The 13,254-nt window shown below is 36.1% G+C and overlaps 1 protein-coding gene across 5 annotated transcripts in view; it reads right to left on the minus strand.

Moving 5' to 3' along the window:
- The window catches only part of HECW2 (HECT, C2 and WW domain containing E3 ubiquitin protein ligase 2), a 173,664-nt gene that overhangs the window by 50,939 nt on the left and 109,471 nt on the right, over positions 1–13,254 (minus strand). For all 5 annotated transcript variants that reach the window (XM_046943905.1, XM_046943904.1, XM_015289488.4 and 2 more), the window contains 5 exons: positions 11,492–11,586; positions 8,437–8,512; positions 6,340–6,509; positions 3,708–3,850; positions 108–208 (listed from right to left, as the gene is read on the minus strand). In XM_046943905.1, the coding sequence (XP_046799861.1) occupies positions 108–208; positions 3,708–3,850; positions 6,340–6,509; positions 8,437–8,512; positions 11,492–11,586 (585 nt within the window). The remainder of the gene's footprint in view (positions 1–107; positions 209–3,707; positions 3,851–6,339; positions 6,510–8,436; positions 8,513–11,491; positions 11,587–13,254) is intronic.

Genomic DNA, 13,254 nt, shown 5'->3' on the forward strand with positions numbered 1-13,254 from the left:
CCATAATCAAATGAGACATTTAATTTTGATAATCTTAGAAATACAAATTATATGCAAATTCTCTTCATATAACTACTTGGAGACTCAGGTCACTGCCAAATTCTCACCTTCATGAACAGAAGATGTGATTTCCACTTTGAACTGGAGATATCCACTTACATGATCCGCTGGGAGCCTTCTGCCAAGATTATAGCTGAGAATCTGGTCTCTGCAAAAATAAAGGTGTTGTTGGCTTTGGGGTTGTTTTTTTTGTTTGTTTGTTTGGTTTGGTTTGGTCTCTTGCTTGTTTTTTTCTTTTTTTTTTTTCAAATTTTAACTGGTTTTATTTTACCAACATTTTGTATGAGAAGTATTTATCAGGTAGAGTCAATGTGATAGAAGGTAACTTCTATGACACTTTTAATATTAACCACATACACTGGCTTGTGTGGAAAAGCACAAACATCAACAATGGTGCAACGTATTATTTGTTAACACATAAAAGAGCCTAGCAAATGACTATATTTTTCAAATATACATATTGTGGAATTCTCACACATTTACAAATCTGTTTTTAATTCCAAAACAGACCACACTGAAAAGGATCTTTTTTCTTTACCTTCTCCTCCCTCCAACAAAAAATCTGTTTTATTATTAACAAAAACCTTTAGTTTTTGAAAGCCTTCTGCCCCCTTGTGGATTCTACTAAACAAAAAAAAAAAGCCAAACAACTTCTTCAAATGTTAGTTCTCATTCAGTAAAGCTCTTCTGTATCTGCCTAAACACACTGTCATTTAGAAAAGCTTTTAATGCTCAGATTTCACATCAAATACTTTGAGTGTTATTGACTTCAGCAGGACTGAGACTTGATTAGGTACCTGTATCAGCTTTAGACTTTGGATAAGATCCTAGATTCTTACTATGCATGGCCAGAATTTACAGTCCCAATCACCTTCCACATACCTAACATAGCTGAAGAGAGAGGAGGGGGCTGCTGAAAACCTCCCTGGGAAATCAGCGCTATTTATGCAATTACATTTGTACTGGTACAAACACCTCTTCTCTACTGAGAGTATTCTTACTACAACCAACTGACTAAAAGGCAACTCCTGAAATAAACTGCAGCAGTTTAGCTGCAAACATTACTTCGAGCAAAAAAAAGCCCTGAGTGGATAACTTAAGGCAAAGCAACCTCCCCACATTGCTCTACAGAACACATGACTTCAAATCATCACAGATGCGTTTCTTGAATCTGTATCACAGATTCATTGTTCAGTAATCTAATTGCAATTCTTGTTAGACTTGGGAGTGTCCTCAGAAGATTTCTGGTTAAGATTTCCACATCTTTTTCATAAGGTTTACAATGCCATAGGCAATACAAGATCAGAGAAAGCCATGACATAAATTATGTCTGCTGCAGACTGAGTTAAATCAATACTCAATCATTCTTACGGTCATGTATGGTATTTTCCATGGAATTTAAGGAGACATTGGCCATCTCACTATGAAAACTGGTAAGCTATATAAACAGTTAAAGGTAGGCCAAATTCTACTGCAATCTGCCTAAAAAGAAGTTCTAAAAAGTTCTGGACTTTGTCTTTTCACTCATACTGATATGTGGAAAGGCAAGTTAAGCATATGGTGTACTGTAATTCCTTTGGTTTATGTATTTCAAGCTCACACTTTAATCCAGTATAGGATTTCAATTGTTATTGACATCATAAAAATGAAGAGGAAGAGGGTATGTTTCACTCACTTGACCAAAAATAAGAGAATGATAACAACTGATTGTGTATGTGGTACAGTTCTACTTTCTGTCTGTATTACCCACTCCTTTCCTTTGTAAGACTTCTGGTGAAAGATTGTCCTTAGCATATCTAGGAAAACAGGTACCTGACAACTTGTTGGTATGAAAAAAACCATAAATAGGCAAATAAATTACAGATAAATAGGCAAAAATACCTTTAAAAATGATTTAACATTAGTTTTAACATCAGCATGGCAAAACAAAACTGAATACTTACCTACATTCCTGCTACATACTTGTTATACTGCCTTTCCTATTCTAAACAGAAGTAGAAAACAGAAAATGTCTTCCACAATTTTAGTTTGAAATAAACAAACAAGAACTGATGAACGTAGCAAACAGGCTTTACTTCACACTGCTAGGAATCTCAGAGTATATCCCAAAACATTTCAGGATACATCATGGAAATGAAATCCCTGAGCTAGGTTTTGAAATCAGCATCATTCTCCTATTTTTGAGTGTCTAGTAGTGTGCAAATTTATTAGAAAAAGCTGCTTTCTCCACCATATTACGAGTTGTTGAAACTCAGAGATGAAGAATTTCTTAGTAAAGTTAAATTGTATGCACTTAAGCCAAGCTTTTTCTTTCCTTTTTTTTTTTTTTTTAAATAAATTATCAGAAGATGTCAATGGAATTTTAAGCTACTCTTATAATTTTATTCTTACTTTACTTACCAGTGTAACCACCACTTTGGAAACTTAAAGCTGAAAACTTTTCAAACTGAATTTGCTTTTCTCCAGTTATGCAACTTGTTACTTTGATGAGAATATCTGTGAAAAAGGAGGCCAGTTGTTTATATCCTGCTTTTTGTGCAAAAGCTTGGTGATGCTGCCATTCCCTTAAACTCTCAAGGATTAATACAGTCATTTTCTTTTACCGTCATTTCTCATAGGCCTCATCCAGTAGCCATTTAAGATTAATGGCAACTCATTAGCTTTGAGTTAGGTCCTATACAAAATACAATGGAACAATTCCATTCCTCTCCTTGTCTTAGGAGAATTTTTTTTTCTAATTTGCCAAACAAAACATACAACTGAGAAAAGATTTTGACAAAACAACGAAGCCTACACTTACTACATTCTATTAAATGTAAATTTACACATTTGCTTACCCTGCTGCATCTCTTGCAAACCTCCAACCATTTGCTCCACCTCTGCAAAATATCACAGTCCCTAAGCACCGAGTCCCAGGCTCTTTCAAGTGCATATGGTTTTCCAATGGCCTACTTCGATCATCCACTTGACTGTACTGATACCTACTCCAGTAATCATCTCGAAGTATATCAAAGTATAAAACACATTAAAAATTTTAAAGTGAGTTTCTTCTTTAAACCATAATAGATAGCTATCCAAAAAAATGAGTAATTTTTTAAAAATAGACAAATGTTGAGTCCTATCAGTGCTCTATTCATAGCATGAGGCTATTTTAACTTGTTAGTACCACCAGCACTGAAAAATAAAGATTCACAGCCTTGCAGTTCTGATCAACTACTTGATTAGATATTAAATCTCTCACCATTATACTGACAATTAAAAATAATTGAGTTAGAAAAGTGAGAAAATAAAACTTGCTTGTTCTAAGAAATTTGCACACAATTATATAGCACTGTGATAATGCTCTGCTTCTACATTGGTGAGCCATAGGGTAACGTTTTTGTAATGGTAACGATTTTTTGTGTAAAGATATCAGAGTTGGAAACAAATTACAGAGAAACATACATGTAAACACACACATGCATTCAGAATGGGGTGAGAAACACCACCATCTTCCAATTAGGCAGTAAGGCTATTAAAATTCCTACTGAATTTCTTACTACATTTGCAATACAAATTGTGACTGTGCCAGTAAGCCAGAAAGGCTGCTCTACGCCAGCAACCTAGATGCTGAGTCTCCCTCAAGCATTAAGAATGTATTAATTTACCCAATTGCATGTCTCTCCAACAGTCTCTGAACTGGTATGGTTAACTTCCCAAGAAAGCGTTTGATGATTGGACGACTCTTGGCAAATTTGTCTTTAACTTCAATTTCCAGGACATCTGTTAGAAGTGCAACAAAAGAATATTTCTGGAAAGAAAAAACATATTTGACATGATATCAATATACCTTTATTCCGAAAGCATGTATGCAATTACTACTAGCTTGCAGTGAACTCTGACAGCATTAACTGAAGACTACGAGGATTTCCATACTGTAAAATAATGTCAACACCATTATTAAGCACTGTATTTTTGCATATGTAACTAGCCACTCAGAAAGAAAACACCTTTTTACTGTTCCTAGAAAATATATTCTCAGTAAGAAGCTGCACTGGATGAAAGCACTTTGATGGTCCTGTTCAGAAAGGAGAAAGTAATGTGTCCTAGTGGTTGCTTCAAGATGGATAGTAGAAATAACAAAAAGAAATTTTCACTGTACGCTATTAGAGTACAGAAGACTAGCAGGGTCAGTGCAGAAGAAAGGAGAGTTTCATTCCAGTCCACATTTAGTGAATTTTCCTTCCAACATCCTGTTTTATGGTAATTTTTAGTATGTGTTACAGGATATCAGAAGGGCAATCTGTAGGCTGTATTTTTGTGAGCACTGAAAACAGAGAAGGATAATTTTCTGTAGATTTTCACCCCAAAGTTCAAAAATTTTTCTATAAGCTTCAACAGTTTTTCCTGAACTCGGGGCCTTTATACAAGATGGCATTAATTTATTTTAAAAAAAAATGGTGATGTCTGGTACAATCTCCCTTCCACCATCCCCTTTGAGGGAACACTGTCACAGTCACTCTCTTCAGCCTAGCATCAAATTTCCTTATGTTTATGAATAATTCGTACTTGACATCTGTGCTGTTATGCCAATCCTGCCTGCAAATGGTCAAGATTTAACAGTGATACCGGGCACATATGTGAGCAGGTATGTCTGCAGGGATGCACACATACATGTAACATGAAGACAAATTCTACCAGGAAAGCATGCTGAGGAAACTCTAGATGTTAAAAAAATTCAAACATAAAAGCATGGGTAAAATCTACTGAAAAGTCAAAGTCTTCTGTTACACTTCCACTGTCTGCCACCTTTAAGACCTCTGAGAAAATCAAAAGCTGAATACAACGTAATGAGCATCTAGTTAGCTAGATGACAATGTACTGAATAAGAAACTAAAGAAGGAACAACTCTTCAGCTCAGTTGTAGACAGTGGCAAAAAATGTTCAAAAACAGTAATTAAATTAGGTCAGGAATAAAAAAAAAAAGCATTATTATGCTGGGCAGAGCTGTGATAAATACGACTTACAATTTGTGACTCAGTTTTGTACAACTTATTTTGCAGAAAGGAGTAGATGTAAAACTGGATGAATTCTGCACCACTATGCAACGCAATGAGATCATAAGCTGGTATCATCAGAGATTGCTACAGGGAAGATACAGCAGTTAAAGCAAGCTGATACAATGCATGCACCAGTGAACATTATCACTTTTCTAATAAGCTTCAAATAACAAGGAGAACTGAAGGGGACAAAAAGAAGAAAAAACAAGAACAGCTTTTCTTCCTATTTACTGAGTAAAGACATAAACAGATAGAAAGATGAGGAATCTATTTAGAGACAAAAACTTCTAGTTTTTAAGATCTTAAGTTTTCTGCAAATCCAGAGTCTTTCCCACAACCAAATACCCCAGAATAGTGCCAATGCTGGCTCTGCTCTGTTCTTTTTAACTGTTTGATTTAATTATAATTTATGGAAGCACCCTCCAAATCCAGCTCAATTTTCCAATCTTCCTAAAGAAAACAGTAACATTCAAACACAGCATAGGCATCTGCTCATTAGAAAACATGCACAGACCAAGAAGGTTGCTGGCCAGTCCTGAAACATTTACAAACTATTGCCAGTTTCCCACATAAGCACTTCAAAGATGTGGCCTGGCTCTTCTATGTTCAGAGAGTTACAGGTAGTTAAAGTTCCTTCTCTGAGACCTGCTCAGCTCACCCAATGTCAATAAATCCGAAAAACTGTGCTCTGCCCAACTACTTTCTGCCCCCAGTCCTTTCTAAGCTGCACTGCGATGTCTTCCCAGGCTTTCCCTTCCACAGCAGCACATACAGAGCATACACTCTGCCTGGCAAAATTGAATGCTCGCCACCTGCTATGTACAATGAGAATATCATTTCCAAATGAGCAGTCATTGCCATCACTAGGCATAAATGCCCACTTATTGTACCTTTTCTTAAAGAGTCGTTTCACAACATATGATTCATTTTAATTAATTTATTTTTTGCAATTTCAAGTGGTCTATTGGGCTGTGGAGTGATTCCAACTCTTTTTAGCAAAGAAGTGAATGAAAAACCTCACAGTCGTACAGCTTAAACACAGGACATAAACACACAGATGATAGCTGTTTCTATCCAACAACAGGGTTCCTGAAATTACTACAATTTCTGTGTCAGTTTAAATAGCAAGTTACAAAATAAGCTCCCAGCCTTTAGAGAGTAAAGACTGATGCATAAAGAGAAAATACAAGCCTGGTACACTGCATCAACTTGCAGACAGCTCTCAAAAGGCATACATTACCTCTCTGTGCCAAACAGGGTTAGTTGTGTTACTGATGATAGTTGATCTTCTTTCCTGACCATGATGAGCAAATGTAGGAAATGTACTTTTCTTGCCCGGCTGGATGGACATCTTTAGATAAGGATCAGGGTTGAAGAACATGCCTTTTTTAAGTCCAACTGCTCTAATATCTTTAAAGCAAAACAAGGAAGGAGAAAGGAAGAGAGTGAATGAAAGCTAGTTCACAAAGTAGGGCATTTTTAAAATATTACCTAGGAAATCAATTCACATAAACCACTAAATAATGCAGTTTGAAATTACTCATAGAGTAACTTGATCCAGCATACAGAAGATGCTTGAAGCAGGAAGTCAAGTGTTTTCCCAAGAGGATATACAGAGGAAAAGCAAGGACATCCTCATTTACATTTTGCCTTCCAGTCATTCCTAAAACAAAATTACAGTCTGAACTCTTAACTGAGGTACAAATGTTTTTCTAAGTATGTAAAGTATTTCTATCCTAAAACAAACCAAGCTATCAGCTCACCATACAGTACTTGCTCTACTTCTGGTTGAAGGGAAATGGCTAAGATTAAAAAACTTGTATGGGAGGTAATGTAGTGAACTCACACTTTCTCAAAGCTGAGACTTTGAGAAACATAACTTTGAATATTCATTATCAAGGTTGTCCTGGATTACGATGCACACTTCCTGTCAACTTGGGAATAAGCCATCCTACATAGGAGGCAACATTTTCTGAAAATGCTTCTTTCTTCCTAGAGAAACCTCAATATCAGAGCCCCTGCAACTTAAGTCTAAAGTAATACAGAGAAATTCTCAAAACAAGGCATTTTAATTCTTTTCACAACAAGTATTTCACAAACAAATCACATCAAAAAAGCCAAAAAAAAACAGACCTGTACATTAAAGGAGTACAGCACAAAACCTATGAAATGCCATCACTGAATCATGGTTCAGATTTGACTTGCTGTAATTTAAAGTTTAACATAAGTTTATATTTAGTGCTACCACGCTTGTCTGTTACCACAGTCACACAAGCAGCCAGGACCAGAACGTTCACCTTAGCTTCAAAAATGCTTACTTGAAAGATGTTAGACAATTATCTTTCATTACAACTTGCAAAAAACAGAATGTTCTCTGATTTGCAAAATAAAAATCCATTAAAGATAAAATTTAGTTTAAAAAAAAAAAACATTAAGATAACAACAACAAAATGCAGGCTCACCACATTTTGGATGAGCAATCGAAGATATTCTGGAGAGAACCTTACAGACCTATAAGTCAATGCACTTTTTAATTGAACTTAGGAGACTCCTCAAGTTCAGTAATAACATTCTGTTAAACACAGGTTTTTCAGATTTAACAAAACAATTATTCTGATAGAACATATTAGTTCTATCCTGATAACTGCTGCAAGACCATAGCAAACATTTACTTCAGCTCTACTGCTACAGCCCCTAAATGTTTCCACTATCAGCTATTTATTTAGAAGCAATTTTTTTTTATGTCTTCACTCAAGTTGAATATGCTATAGTCACACAAAATTTCCTGTGTTATAAAGTGCTAATCAAAACAAATGTAGCTGGTAGACAGTATCCTTCAACTGTTTCTCTGTATGACAGCTTAGCTTTGTTTTAAGAAAAGATTTTTTCCTTCTCCTTTTCTTTTTCTCCCTTCCTTCTCCTTGTTACTCCTTTCATAAAAGTGACAGAACCAGCCTGCATTGTATTTAGAGGCTATATGTTTAACCTTCTTTTCTTTGCTGCACAAACTAGAAATTGTGCAAATTTCTCATGCCAAGATACATCAACTCAGTTTCCTTCACTCCTGGAAATTCATGATTCTGGCCTGTTTTCTAACAGAAGTGGTAAAGAAATGACATCCTTCAAGCCACTAGAGTGTGCTCCTACAGAAGCTAAGGAAGAAAAGCACTCTATTTTTGACATGTTTTAAAACAGCAATTTCTTTTCTTTTCTCTCTCTCTTTTCTTTCTTTTTGTGTGTGTGTGTGTGTGTGTGTGTGTGTGTGTGTGTGTGTGTAAAAATACTTTGTTAAACATATATTTCTGTGGGGGCTTTTGTTGTTGTTTTGTTTTTATACCTGATAGTGTAAAGCTGACTAACTTCCGAGAGTGCTGGGCTCCAGAAGCACCTTCATCTGTGCCTTCTACTCCCATCTGAAGAGGAAAAAGAAATAAGAAATCACATACGTTTTGATCTGTTTTATACATGTTCAAAGATGATTATGTAATTAGTTAGTACTGCACAGAAGAAGAATTGTACCAACTGCTGCCTATTACCATGTACAGACAAAGCTGCAGTATCCATTTCTAGGAAAGCACGTATTACTTATGGTATGTGTTGTTAATAGACTCATCCTTGGTATCTTCCAAACAGACAATCAATCACAGAAAGGGAAACCCTATTTTCTTATTGATTTCAGTTTTGTGAAATAAAATCAACAGTATGGACTGGTAATATGTATGAAAGCACAAGCTAGTCAGTGACAGCAGCCAAAACTTCTGGCACTTTTCACAAGGCAATTTACTTCACAATAAAAATGGCAAAGAGATCAAAAAGTCCAAAGAAAGCCTTCAGATTTATGAATAGAAAGTTTCTAAACAGAGAATTGCATCAAATATACAAATATGAGCATAATCTAAATGCTACGCTCATAATGCACAGATTTTCAGGTTTGGTTTCTACAGAAATCCCTGACTAGGTAAAGAAGCACTACTTCAAAACACACGTATTAATGTCTAAATAGCTATGCCCACTGAACAGTTCTTTCAAATGACAGAAGAATTTCTCTCAAGGCAGAGATGTGCATCCAGCTGAATAAAAACATCAATGGAGCTATATTTAAAGTCAAATGGCTCTTTACATAGGCAGTGCACCCACACCCAGACAGAAGAGATTACACAGTCTGCTGAAAAAGCTTCATTCAAACTACATTAGGAATGTATATTTGTGATAAAATAGGAAGTCACCTGATCTATCAAACAAAATAAGCTGAATACAAAGTTGTACAACTGTGCATAGTTTAAGTACATAAAGCAGTTTTTAGCACCTGAAGAGTTGCCTGAAAGCAAAACTGGAAGATATAGGACTGATAAAGTATTTCTGGAGCAGTGGTGGCTTGACCAAGATGTGTAATCCATGAAGAAAGCACTAAAAACATCCTTTCAATATTGCTTTTGGCATTATCGTTACCTTTCAAATACTTCTCACAACGATCAGCAAGCAAAAACAAAACCAGAATAAGTGGTGTGGTGCAAGTGATACTGAGGAATTTCTTCCATTGCAAAACTCTAATGCTTAGCATATAGGAGCAGTCAAGTTAATAAAGTGATAAAGGAACCGCAATGACATTGATGATTGACGTCCTCATGGGCTTCAGCAGCCTCATGAGGGAACAGACCGTGGCAGGAAGTTGCATGGCTCCAGCCTGGCTCATTTCACATCACTGGATTCGTGATTCACCATCATTTTCAGGGATAAGCATTTCTCATCAGAATGCTGCCACCTCGTCACCGAGCACACAGTACCATTGCTCCAATGGCTTTATAAGGATACTCCAGCAGCAACAGGTGGTAGTAAAATTATGAGGGTACCATAAACGCAACGGGTTAAACTCAGTCTGACCAGAGCTCTCCATCTAGAGGAGACTTTGATTTTTCACTAGCTCAAATGACCATAGCACAGCATTAACTGCTCATCCAAAAATAAGATTGACTGACATTCCTGGTTTAATATGCTGCTTGTATGAATTAAACTAGAAACATAATTCCCACCATACCATGTAATGTGAAAATTCAGCAAGATCTGAATTAGCAGGTAACTTAAAACAACTTAAAAAAAAAAAAAAAAAAAAAAACAGAAGAAATGGGCATGCCTCGACTCTTACACCACTCTTACACCACTTGCAGAACCAATAATGACAGCAGGTTAACCCCACAAGACCGACTACTGACTCAGAAAGACAGGTCCTAGGCAACTTGCAAGTTGTCCTGCTGTCTAATGAGTCTTGAAAAAATACTGGTGGCTTGTACAACAAGATCCAGAAATGACACAAGCTTAAACGGTTTCTCCACTACTTTCAGATGCACACTTTCTTCTATAAAGTATCAGGAATTCATCAGTTAATCTGCCTATGAGCCTATACTGCTCACAAGACAAAAAATTAAGTGATGCTATCAGTCAGGTCAGTAATTCTAAGAGAAATAAAAAACATTTGGTATGATGAGACAAGGTCCATGATAGTATATACAATATTATATCACCATGAGATTCACCTGTATGTAATATGCAATGCTGAAAAAGAGCAAGATCAAATTAAAAGCAATCAACTTGATTAAATTGTGCTGTACAGTATCTTCAGTGCTGTAATTGTCAAGACAACATCCTGGCAGATATGATCTTAAATATTTGGCCACTAAACTCAGTGAATCAAACGCACCATGAAACTTTCTGTCAGCTTAATATCAAGTGTATTAGATGAATTACTTCAACCAAATGCACCTGGATACAAGTTTGGAATGCTCTTCTTTCAACAGGTATTCACATAACTAAAAAAACGACTTTAAAACTTCTAGTACTTCAAGACAACAAGTCTCATAACGAAATTGTAAGAAGGCAACAACAAATCTTGAAAGTCAGAGAATTATCTAAACTTTGGCGGTATACAAGCACTCCAAAAATTCCACCATTTCTGCAAAAGCAGTTTTGTACAGTCTTTTTTTTTTAATACTCATAATTGCTATCTCGGTAACAATTTCATTTTTAATATTAGCAAATAAGAAGTAGAGACTTCTGCTAAGAACTCAGTTTGAAATAGATAACCAGTGCAACACTGTTAAATTACATCAAACTAGCAGCGTTAAAGTTGAAAGCAAGCAAAACCAAATTGTTAGTATAAAGGATTTCAGTTGAGCTCAGTGATTTCTCAAGTTACTTTATAATGAAAAATTTTATAAAGAAAAATACAAAACAAAAAAAAGTATTTCCTAATTTTGGTGATTACAGTCAAACAATATTTTCCCCCACCCCTCCTGCAAAAATTGCACCTAATGGTGAAACAGGAGAATTTACACTGATATGTTTGTCTGGTAGTTAGTATCTTACACAAATACAATGAATAAATACGCTAAACTTACCATCACAGCAGGGTTTTTCACAGTGATACATGGAGTAGTAGCTCGGAGGGCTCCACTAACACCATGGTAGTATTTAAAACAGATCTTTATTTCAGCTGGAAAAGAAAACAAAAATCACATCAAATCCTTTGTGACTGACACTAGGCAAAAGAAAATGAAAGGAACACGTACAGGGAGTCATAGCTCACTTCTGTTCACAGCCTGAGTCACATCTGCTGTAGAAGCACACAATAACTATAAATGAACTATGTCTTCTTTTAACCTGCAGAGAATCAGGATACAGATTCAGGATATATTTCCATGGACTATAATACAACCCTATTTGCTGCAAGGTAACTGCTTTTCCTCTGAGTTGATTCTTAGGATACAGAGGAGAAAATAAATGATTAGATCATCTCCTGTGATCGTTATTGTGCTCTTTGTTGCTCTTCCTTCATTTCTCATAATGAATGTTGACTTATGGACTCCACAACTACTAACAGTACTTAGCACGAGCCTCACCAAAGTTGAACAAGGGGGATTATTCTCATGGTCTTGCCAGATGCTCCTCTGCTTATATGTCCAAAAAATACCTTAGAGCATTTAGTCATAGGTTACTTGGAAAGTTGATATTGAGATGCAGGATACTCTCATCCATTTTGTGTCCAAGGTCTGTCTGCCTTTCACTCTGAAGCCAGCAGTATCAAAATTAATTTTACTTGGTTGTGTCCAGATTGCAAGATCACTCTACATGGATCTACGTGGATTGTTGTTTTTTTTTTTCTTTCCATTCTAAGAATTCTCATATCATCCAAAGAAGAAATCAGTAGGAACCCAAGATTTATTTTCAAACCACCAGTGAAAATATTTAAAAGCACTGCATCTTGTATTAACACCTGCAGAGCCTCACCAACATGATTTCCCTTTTTGCATGACCCATCAAACCCTTTACTATCACTGAGCATGCCAATTCAAAAATACCCTTGATCTTGGTAAAATAAGAGAATAAATAGACATAACTTGAGCATGAGATAAAATACTACAAAACTCGGGCTTTTAAAGTTTGGATTATGCATTTAGCCCTACAAATATTCTGACATCCTGGCAGGAGTGGAGTTTCAACTGTAGCTAACTATAGCTGATTATTATGGAGAGCTATTAACATGCTGTTCAGTTTGCTCTTGAACGCTCATTCTGTATAAGCTGAATCCATCATTCAGTGATCTGTTTTCAGAAATACTTTAGCAGAAAATTAGAGCAGTTGGTCAGTTCCTCTTTGTGTATTCCAGAGGTTATATTTCTGGCTATTTCAATATATTGAGTTGTCAAAAAGGCTTACCAAGATGTGCTACAAGCATGACTCTTGTCAGACTTTAGAAGAAGTCTCATGATATACGTATCATGATATATATATACGATATACACATATATACATATGATATATATATATCTGAAGGAAGCTGGAAGCACTTCATGTTGGAACACAGGAAAGGTGAAAGTTTCACCATGTTTCTGGTCCCACTGAATAAAGTTTTGCTAAATTGCTTTAGCAGCAAACAAAAGAGCATTATGTTTCACTGAAGCCTGACTTCTCCACTGTGGTTCATCTGCATTCTTTCAACACAGTGGAACAGCTGCCTTGATCCTGCAAGACCTTCCCTATCTGGAACAATCTCCCCTTTTTCCTTCTCTGCTGGGACAACTCTTCTGTAGAAGGTTTATGAAGGTTTACCTCTGGGTACAGAAATGACCACAGCCAGACAGAAATGGTCACAGTGCAAATT

Source organism: Gallus gallus, chromosome 7, assembly GCF_016699485.2.
Source record: "Gallus gallus isolate bGalGal1 chromosome 7, bGalGal1.mat.broiler.GRCg7b, whole genome shotgun sequence".
NCBI lineage: Eukaryota > Metazoa > Chordata > Aves > Galliformes > Phasianidae > Gallus > Gallus gallus.